The 11,214-nt window shown below is 46.7% G+C and overlaps 1 protein-coding gene across 1 annotated transcript in view; it reads left to right on the top strand.

The window, feature by feature from the left end:
* The first annotated feature begins 1,848 nt into the window (after positions 1 to 1,848).
* Positions 1,849 to 11,214, top strand: part of rragd (ras-related GTP binding D) — a 28,914-nt gene continuing 19,548 nt past the window's right edge. The window contains exons 1-3 of the mRNA XM_083923800.1: positions 1,849 to 2,005; positions 7,774 to 8,069; positions 8,849 to 9,048. Coding sequence (XP_083779926.1) covers positions 1,882 to 2,005; positions 7,774 to 8,069; positions 8,849 to 9,048 — 620 coding nt within the window. The 5' untranslated portion in view covers positions 1,849 to 1,881. The remainder of the gene's footprint in view (positions 2,006 to 7,773; positions 8,070 to 8,848; positions 9,049 to 11,214) is intronic.

The raw sequence follows: 11,214 nt of genomic DNA, 5'->3' as shown, positions 1-11,214 counted from the left end.
ACACTGTAAAAAAGGTTCAATCATCTGAAATTACAACAGGATGTCAGCTGATTGAACCTCAGCTGGGGAATAGTGTGGTTTGATCTCCGTCACACACACACACACACACACACACACACACACACACGTACGGATTAGGATCAGTCCACTCAGATGAAATCTCTGCGTCGCTGGGAATCGAAGCTTTTGTTGCACATGACGACAAATCCAGTTAAACTGAAATTCACAATAATCGAACGCAGCTGAAGCGATGAATGAAGGAGCGTGTGGAAGGATTTTCTGCTTTACAGCATTTAAATGAACGTGCTTACGTGGAAACTTTGTGATATATGACAGCTTGTGACTGAGTGAATTATAAAACATCAAAGTCAACGTGGTACTTTGATGAAATGGTGAAACACTTCAGACGCTCTGCAGATGGAGATCAATGTCCTCACAACATACAAAGATGAGGGTTAATTGTTTCCCCTGTGGTGACCTGTAGGTGGGGCGCTCTGTATCTATGGCTATAGTGTGTCATTGAACCATGATCGGTTGACCCCCCTCGTGGCCCAATTGTCAAAAAACGTGTGCTAAAGTGTCCTCTAGGAGCCAAAACATGTGTTAAAGTGTCCTCTAGGAGCATAAACGTGTGTTAAAGTGCCCTCTAGGAGCATAAACGTGTGCTAAAGTGTCCTCTAGGAGCATAAACGTGTGTTAAAGTGTCCTCTAGGAGCCAAAACATGTGTTAAAGTGCCCTCTAGGAGCCCAAACGTGTGCTAAAGTGTAGGAGCATAAACGTGTGCTAAAGTGTCCTCTAGGAGCATAAATGTGTTCTAAAGTGTCCTCTAGGAGCCTAAACGTGTGTTAAAGTGTCCTCTAGGAGCATAAACGTGTGCTAAAGTGTCCTCTAGGAGCCAAAACGTGTGTTAAAGTGTCCTCTAGGAGCCAAAACCTGTGCTAAAGTGCCCTCTAGGAGCATAAACGTGTGCTAAAGTGTCCTCTAGGAGCATAAACGTGTGTTAAAGTGTCCTCTAGGAGCATGAACGTGTGCTAAAGTGTCCTCTAGGAGCATAAACGTGTGTTAAAGTGTCCTCTAGGAGCATAAACGTGTGTTAAAGTGTCCTCTAGGAGCATAAACGTGTGCTAAAGTGTCCTCTAGGAGCATAAACGTGTGTTAAAGTGTCCTCTAGGAGCATAAACGTGTGCTAAAGTGTCCTCTAGGAGCATTAACGTGTGCTAAAGTGTCCTCTAGGAGCTTAAACATGTGCTAAAGTGCCCTCTAGGAGCATAAATGTGGTGAGGATGTGCTGTATGTGCCCTTCAGAAAGTCAGTGCACGCCCCTCCTCAGATACCTTTGTGTGTGTTGTTCTGTCTGGTTTCATTGTTTCTTATTTTGTGCAACACATTATTAATCATATCATATTTAATATTCACTGTTTTCATTGTGCATGTATGTAGAGACATGTTAGATGTGCACAAACAAACAATAGAAACTATTTTAATATATATCTGTGCAATGATTTTAATGTCTTCATTGTTGTTTTTACAATATATCTCCTGTGCAGTTCATTCTGTTGTATTTCTCATGTATTTTCTGTCACTTTTGCTGCTTTAAAATCAAATAAAACGTTAAATACATGCACGCAGTGTCTGTGCGTGTGTCATGTTATCCTCTGGTAGTAAACCTGCTCTGTTCAGCCTCTTTATTGTGATTTAAACTTATTTCAGAGCGGGTTCCCGGTGCGTGAGAGTCCGCGGGGGTGAGAGTTCACCGGCATGGCTCCCACATATCAGCTGACAGTGTGGGCGAGCTGGTCCCCACAGGCGGCGGAGATCCGCACCACAGACCCGAGGAGACCGGAGCAGAGGCCGGAGCAGAGACCGGAGCAGAGGCCGGGATGAGCGGTGAGCGGCTCCCTGCGGAGGGGGAGGAGGGGGACGCGGCTCCGGGGTGGTACCCCGAAGACGACGACGACGACCTGGAGGCGTTCTCCGCCGCGGAGCTGGGCTGTGAGGACGGAGGTAGGCGGGTGTTTGTGCCGCTGGGGACGGGCAGAGAGAGGGGGGAGGGTCGGGTTACTGCTCCTAACTTTAGCCGCCGCGTCACCGCTCACGGAGGAACCACACGCTCCTCTGCGCGAAGGTGACCCGGGATCTGAGGCGCGATCCCGGGCACGAGTTTGGGTTCAGAGGCGCGAGAAGCTCCAGAACAGGAGCAGGTTCGAGTCAGGCTGATTTTCAGAATAAAAGACTATTAAAGAGTTTTACTGAATCAAGTCAAAGCACAGAAAGACTGATATGACTCGTGCGTCACAGGGAGTCTTTCTGAATCATAGATTTTTTATGTTTTTATGACTTTTTGCATAATTTAAATCTATTCTGCTTCTTTATCTTTGGACCTGGAGATTTAAACACTAATACAACATAAAGACTCATACTCCTCATGTGTTATAAGGCTTTTTTTAAAATAATATATGTTTTTTTTAAATGATTTTTTGCATAATTTAAATCTATTATGAGGAATATTAATCTTTATATTTGACATAATTCAATGAAATTAAATGCATCATAGTTTTTTATTCTGTATAATATCTTTATAATACATGAAGTCAGTTTGATTTTCAGAATAAAAGACTATGATGCATTAAACCATCTGATTGAATTATGTTAAACCACGTGTGCAACATAAAAACTAATATTCCTCATGTATCAGAAGGCTTCTTTTTTATTAATATGTGTTTTTTATGATTTTATTTATTAAAGATTAATATTCTTCATGTGTCACAAGGCTCGTTTTTGATTAATACATGTTTTTTAATGATTTCTTGTGATTTTTTGCATAGTTTAAATAAATTCATGATTCTATGAAATGCTTTAATGCATCATAGTTTTTAATTCTGTATAATATCTTTATATTATATTATGTCAGTTGGATTTTCAGAATAAAAGACTATTCTGCATTTAAACCATTTCCTTGAATCATGTCAAACATAAAGATTAATATTCCTCATGTATCACAGGCTACTTTTTGAATAATATATATTTTTAGGATTTTTTTAAAGGATATTTAACAAAACTAAAATCTATTCTGCTTCCTTATCTTTTTGACCTGCGATGTCAAATCACTCATGCAACATAAAGATTAATATTCCTCATGCATCACAACGTGGTACGGTTGCACTCACACTGGTCAAAGGAACCAGACTTTAGCCGTGAAACGTGCTGGGGCACGGTACGGAGGCACAGTGGGAGTGTCACCCTTACAGCAAAAATACTTTTTGTAAGAAAAGACTTAAAATTCCTCGGTCAAGGTCATCGTGTCACAAACGTATACGGCCTCTTCATCCATGTCACAGTGTCTATTGGTTAAAGGGATGGCAATCAAACAGGGCTGTTTACAGCTGGGTATCAGTGCTCAATACCTTTAAGGTATCAACCTTGTGTGTGTGTGTGTGCGTGTGCGTGCGTTTGTGTGTGTGTGTGTGTGTGTTGTTCATTACTCATGTAAGATAAATCTATTTGCTCACATGAGGCTTTGATTTCAGAGCCGTACGAGAGCAATGCAGAGCAGCAGCAATTAGCTATCCAGCTCTCACACACACACACACACACACACACACACACACACACACACACACACACACACACACACACACACACACACACACACACACACACAGGGACTCCCATACATTTGTAGGTGTCTCGTATCGGCCCATGTTTGCTGCTGCGTCCCCCGTTTTTCCCGGCGTTATTCACAGACGGCTGTCCTGACACTGAGAAGGTGTGTGTGTGTGTGTGTGTGTGTGTGTGTGTGTGTGTGTGTGTGTGTGTGTGTGTGTGTGTGTGTGTGTGTGTGTGTGTGTGTGTGTGTGTGTGTGTGTGTGTGTGTGTGTGTGTGTGTGTGTGTGTGTGTGTGTGTGTGTGTGTGTCGGTGTGTGTCGGTGTGTGTGTGTGCACGGAGAGGTGAACAGTGTGTACGTCTCTAAGTGTATGACAAAGGTTCGGTTCAGGTCGGAGGACACGTTCGTTCATGTTTGATCCTCATTGTTACTGAACTTTCTAGTGACTGTTGAAATATTAACACAGCATGAGATGGAAGTGGATTGTGATGAAGATGAGGAGCGAGATGAGTGGATGGCGGAGGATGAAGATCTCTTATTCATCCATTCAATAGACAAACTCGAGCACTGAGCAGTGGGTTGATCTCAGTGCTTCAGTGTTTATGAAGTGACCTTGATTAAATGTTCCTTTCTTCCCTTTATGCACTTTACGCCGTGACTGTGAGTCACTCTGTGTGACTCTGCTGACGAGGACCGAGACTCACACATCTCAACTCGCGGGTCCAAGCGTGTGAAGTGTGTTTCCTCAGGAGGGGGTCTGGAGTCTCCCTTAGAGAGAGGGGGAGAAGTTCAGCATCCGTGAGGAACTCGGAGTAGAGCCGCTGCTCCTTTGCGTTGAAAGGAGCCAGTTGAGGTGGTTCAGGATCATCTGGTCTGGATGAACCCTGGGCGCCTCCCTAGGGAGGTGTTCCAGGCACGTCCAGCTGGGAGGAGGCCTCGGGGAAGACCCAGGACCAGGTGGAGAGATTAGATCTCCACACTGGCCTGGGAACGCCTCAGGATCCCCCAGTTAGAGCTGGTTAATGTGGCCCGGGAAAGGGAAGTTTGGGGTCCCTACTGGAGCTGCTGCCCCTGAGACCTGATCCAGGATCAGAGGCTGGAGCTGCTGCCCCTGCGACCCGACCCCGGATCAGAGGCTGAAGGCTGTAGTTTCAGGGGCTTTTATCATGTCGGGTGCATGTGACTGTGGTGGTGCAGCCTCTTCTCCAGCAGGGGGCAGCGTTCACCAACGAGTGTCTGTTCACAACACCAAACTCTGCTCTGCCACCGCTCCACTGCTCCACCGCTCCACTGCTGACATGCTGCCAAAGCCTCAGTGGAGCGATTATTATCAGGACTTTTAATTCCCTGTGGCTTTTGTGTGCGTTGTTGTTTCCTGTGATCAGAGAGGGAGCAGAGGACCGGCGCTGCCTCGGACCAGGACAATAGGACACTTGAGTCAAAGCTGCAGAAACAAACTAATCAGGCAGCTGTCATCGCAGAATGAGCGGCGAGACGTGGCGTATTCCATCCATCCGTGTCCGTCCATCTGATCTGATGAGGTATAGCATCTCCAGCAGGGTCTGGGTCCACCTCAGGACCTCTACCAGTGTTTTTGTCTCACCTGCCAAAGAGACCAGTGGATAAAAGAATCTACGGGCCAAGATCTTTCTTTAACGGCCTCTTTTTGTGTCATAAACATCTGTTTGAGTCCCTTTCATAGAGAGAACAGTGTCACAGAGCAACACCTGCTGAGACAAGAGGCAAAAGTGTTATTATTATTATTCAGAAATACATTTAAATATCATTTAATGAATTTCAAAACATTTCAAATGCAAAACTCTGACAAAGGAAACTCATTGATGACTCATCAGAACCACAGATGGGATCCAGTCTGCTCCTCATCCCTGTCTTCAGCAGACTCCCTTCATATTTAATATATTATAATTATAATAATATAATAATATAAGAGTCAGGCGGCTGCTTCTAACGGAGCTCTGTGCCGCAGCATCAGCGTGTGTCCGGCAGACGGAGCAAACATTGACGCCCGTCGAGTCGTTGTACTGAAGCCGTTCCCTGTCAGTCGTCCACTCCTCACCGAACTTTCTCACTTTTGCTTTTTTACGTCTTCTTCTTCTTCGTCTTCTTTTCCACCGTTCTCCTCTTTGGTTCAGTCACACCGGGAATGTTTCGCCACATCGCTGCGCTCGGATCACACAGTGTGTTTCCATGCAGTCTAAGGGCGCCCTCCCACTGTGCCTCCGTCCCGTGCCCCGTGCTTTAGGGTCCTTGTCCCCCCCTCCAGGCCCGTTTGTACTCACACTACCTGGGCCTCGGAGAATGCTTCTTGCTGCCTATACGTCATCACGCCGTAACATGTCACACGCATTGATGACGTCATGGCGATGCGTGGCTTTGTTTCCAGATCTTTCCGTAGACCTCGGAGTTTTTGTGCGTCTTGTCGACTGTTTTTGAATCTTTTCATCGACCAAATCTGCAGTAAACACTCCACCTCCGCATCACACCAACGTGAACCTTTCACCGCCATTGTTTGAAATGTCCGCGCATGGTCCCTCCTTCTTTTTTCTACGTCCCAACAGGCGCACAGGAAATGACCTCAGAACCGCCGTAGGCCTCGTGCTCGTACACGTGCGCATGCTCGTGCTCGTACACGTGCAAACGTGCTTTACAAGCGTGCCGCTCCTAGACGCCCTAACGACGGTCACTGCTTGTACGTTGCTACTGAGGGGAACCATTTCCTCCAGTGGTGACGTCTGGGGAGCTCCTTCAGCGCGACACACAACGCACGTTTGCTACCGTCATCATTTATCACTTTATAGCTACTGCACTGTTCTGCTAGAGCACCACCCTGTTCAAGGGTTTCTTCGAGCTGTTCCCCACGGTCAGGAGCACGCCGGCGGTCGACTAGGGGAACTACAACTGGACGTCATTCCCGACATGCGCTTGCACATTAACGGCAGAAACCGAGTCGATCTGGACGCGCGTTAATGTTGAAAATGACTTTTTATGCATAATTTATCGCATGAGCATGGGGACAAACATTTAGCCGGCTACTCTGAAGCGTTCTTCCCCCGGTTCAGGGAACAACCAGCTGACTGAAGCTCCCTGGCGTCCGTGTGCGGGGGTTGAACGGTGAAATGAGGGAGTAACTCTTCCTCCGGTACACACACACACACACACACACACACACACACACACACACACACACACACACACACACACACACACACAGGTACAGTAGGTGGAGCTCCACCAACATCCAGCTGCTCTGAACACGCCTTTATTTCCACCTTCACCTTTGTCTCAATCACCAGCGTGGGCAAAATGGCCGACTTTTGGACACAACCAGGACACAAACGCCTCTTCTTGGTGGTGACGCTGGTTGCCATGGTGACGTCCTCCCTGGGTTTAAAGGGAGCGCTCTATTGTTGTTGTTTTTGGCGCCGTTGCTTCCTGGTTTATTCTGTTTCTGGGTCTAAATCCACTCCCTGGAGCATGTTCAGACTGGAAAACTTGATAATAATCCGAGAACGCTGTTTACGTGGAGGTCTGGTAACCGGGGTGTGAGAACTCTGATTTGACCCGGGGTACAGTGTTTACATGGTGTTTAAGAAACCAGAGTCTGACCTGAACCCGGTTATAATCGGGTTTTTAGGGCGCACTCCCACTAGATTTGTGGGTAGATTTGCGTGTTGATGTTGGGGATGGGCGTGACTGATCAATTCCTCCAGTAGTCCTCGTTTAAAACCACTCGATCTGTAAACAACAGCACTCAAGTTTTTTTGTGCTTTGCGTTCTAAGACTAGATTTAGAGAAATGAGGACTTGATCGGGTCCTTGAGGAATTGATGCGACCCCTCGATCTTGGAACCATCCGCGCCCTTCCCTAGCTGAGGTATTTGCATCGGTCCGTTCTTGGAGGGCCACTGTTCGGCATGTTTTAGGTTCTCCCTGCTCTAACACACCTGAGTCTAACGATTTCCAAACATGTGACGAGCTTCAGCTGCTTGATAACGAGCACATCATTGAAACCAGGTGTGTTGGAGCAGAGGGACTCCTCAAACATGCAGGACGGAGGTCTTCCAGGACCAGAATCAGGCCCCCCTGCTGTAGACGGTTGCCTGATGTCGACCTGATTCAGTGTTTCTGTTCCTCTGCTGCTGTGTAGTCTTGGGCTTCAGTGACTCTCTGAACGGAGAGGTCAAACCTCGTATATTGCTGATGGGCCTCAGGAGGAGCGGCAAATCCTCCATCCAGAAGGTGGTTTTCCATAAAATGTCCCCCAACGAGACCCTGTTCCTGGAGAGCACCAATAAGATCTGCAGGGAGGACGTGTCCAGCAGCTCCTTCGTCAGCTTCCAGATCTGGGACTTCCCCGGCCAGATCGACTTCTTCGACCCCACCTTTGACTACGAGATGATCTTCAGAGGCACCGGAGCGCTGATCTTTGTCATCGACTCACAGGTCAGCCCGCAAATACACAAGTCCTTTACAAGTGTCGACACAAATAACTTTATTGTGCACAATAACGTATTTCTTTTGCCACAGGCACATTAACGTCCTGGTGCAGTGACCAGGGATCAAATCAGTGCGTCCCAAATTCAAACCTGTGCATTTTTTTAAAGGAAGATTTTATAAATTCAATTCAGGGTTTTACAGGGAGAAGCAAATACAGGACAAATATGATCTACGTGCTGCATTATTCTGGATCCTCTAGTGCAGGGGTGTCAAACATACGGTCCACGGAGGCCAGAACCGGCCCGCCAAAGGGTCCAATCCGGCCCAAGGGTGACGTTGCAAAGTCTAAAAATTAGCAACTGAACTGCGGCCACACGGTGATATAGTGGTTAGCACTGTCACCTCACAACAAGAGGGTTCCTGGTTTGAATCCCTGCTGGGGCCCTTCTGTGTGGAGTTTGCATGTTGTCCCCGTGTCTGCGTGGGTTTTCTCCGGGTTCTCCGGTTTCCTCCCACAGTCCAAAGACGTGCAGGTGTTCGGTTCATTGATGACTCTAAATCACCCGTAGGTGTGAATGGTTGTCTGTCTCTGTTCGTCTCTATGTGTCCTGTGATAGACTGGCGTCCTGTCCAGGGTGGACCCCGCCTCACGCCCGATGTCAGCTGGGATCGGCTCCAGCACCCCCCCCCCCCCCTCCCCGCGACCCCGTCACCGACAAGCATGCATGAATGATACAAGACCATGAGAAAACATTTCCAGCTAACGCTTCTCTTCGTCATGCTAGGACGACTACGTGGAAGCTCTGAGCCGACTGCATCTCACAGTGACCCGGGCGTACAAAGTCAACCCCGAAATCAACTTCGAGGTGTTCATTCACAAAGTGGACGGCCTGTCCGACGACCATAAGATCGAGAAGCAGAGGGACATCCACAAACGAGCCAACGACGACCTCGCAGATGCCGGCCAAGAAAGGATACACCTGAGGTGGGCTGTTGGACTGGTTTTGGGTTCATTGTTTGATTTCCAATTTGTATGTTGAGTCATTAATGTTCACAGTTCACTTTAGCACACGTTTATGCTCCTAGAGGACACTTTAGCACACGTTTATGCTCCTAGAGGACACTTTAGCACATGTTTATGCTCCTAGAGGACACTTTAGCACACGTTTATGCTCCTAGAGGACACTTTAGCACACGTTTAAGCTCCTAGAGGACACTTTAACACACGTTTATGTTCCTAGAGGACACTTTAACACACGTTTATGCTCCTAGAGGACACTTTAGCACACGTTAATGCTCCTAGAGGACACTTTAACACACGTTTATGCTCCTAGAGGACACTTTAACACAGGTTAATGCTCCTAGAGGACACTTTAACACATGTTTATGCTCCTAGAGGACACTTTAGCACACGTTTTGGCTCCTAGAGGACACTTTAGCACAAGTTTATGCTCCTAGAGGACACTTTAGCACACGTTTCTGCTCCTAGAGGACACTTTAGCACAGGTTTATGCTCCTAGAGGACACTTTAACACACGTTTATGCTCCTAGATGACACTTTAGCACACGTTTATGCTCCTAGAGGACACTTTAGCACATGTTTATGCTCCTAGAGGACACTTTAGCACACGTTTATGCTCCTAGAGGACACTTTAACACACGTTTATGCTCCTAGAGGACACTTTAGCACACGTTAATGCTCCTAGAGGACACTTTAACACACGTTTATGCTCCTAGAGGACACTTTAACACAGGTTAATGCTCCTAGAGGACACTTTAACACATGTTTATGCTCCTAGAGGACACTTTAGCACACGTTTTGGCTCCTAGAGGACACTTTAGCACAAGTTTATGCTCCTAGAGGACACTTTAGCACACGTTTCTGCTCCTAGAGGACACTTTAGCACAGGTTTATGCTCCTAGAGGACACTTTAACACACGTTTATGCTCCTAGATGACACTTTAGCACACGTTTATGCTCCTAGAGGACACTAACACACGTTTATGCTCCTAGAGGACACTAACACACGTTTATGCTCCTAGAGGACACGTTAACACATGTTTTGGCTCCTAGAGGACACTTTAAGACACGTTTATGCTCCTAGAGGACACTTTAACACACGTTTATGCTCCTAGAGGACACTTTAGCACACGTTTATGCTCCTAGAGGACACTTTAACACACGTTTAGGCTCCTAGAGGACACTTTAACACACGTTTATGCTCCTAGAGGACACTTTAACACACGTTTTGGCTCCTAGAGGACACTTTAGCACACGTTTATGCTCCTAGAGGACACTTTAGCACAGGTTTATGTGAGGACACTTTAGCACACATTTATGCTCCTAGAGGACACTTTAGCACATGTTTATGCTCCTAGAGGACACTTTAACACACGTTTATGCTCCTAGAGGACACTTTAACACACGTTTATGCTCCTAGAGGACACTTTAACACAGGTTAATGCTCCTAGAGGACACTTTAACACACGTTTTGGCTCCTAGAGGACACTTTAGCACACGTTTATGTTCCTAGAGGACACTTTAACACACGTTTTGGCTCCTAGAGGACACTTTTTCACACGTTTATGCTCCTAGGACACTTTAACACGTGTTTATGCTCCTAGAGGGCACTTTAGCACACGTTTTGGCTCCTAGAGGACACTTTAGCACAGGTTTTGGTTCCTAGAGGACACTTTAACACACGTTTATGGTCCTAGGGTGCACTTTAACACACGTTTATGCTCCTAGAGGACACTTTAGCACACGTTTATGCTCCTAGAGGGCACTTTAACACACGTTTATGTTCCTAGAGGACACTTTAGCACACGTTTATGCTCCTAGAGGACACTTTAGCACACGTTTATGCTCCTAGAGGGCACTTTAACACACGTTTATGGTCCTAGAGGACACTTTAACACACGTTTTGGCTCCTAGAGGACACTTTAGCACACGTTTTGGCTCCTAGAGGACACTTTAGCACACGTTTATGCTCCTAGAGGTTCTTAAGTTTGTGAGTAGGACTAAATTTCACAAATTCTCAGGACTTAAGTGTGAACTCTAAGACTCTTGATAAACCCGGCCCCAGGACTTCCCTGGGTGAGAGCAAACTTTCCTAACTGGCACATCATCACATTCTGTTTCTATTTATAT

The sequence above is a fragment of the Echiichthys vipera genome (assembly GCF_963691815.1).
Source record: "Echiichthys vipera genome assembly, chromosome: 12".
NCBI lineage: Eukaryota > Metazoa > Chordata > Actinopteri > Perciformes > Trachinidae > Echiichthys > Echiichthys vipera.
Note: the sequence above shows the minus strand (reverse complement) of the source record. Positions and strands in the feature narration are given on the sequence as shown.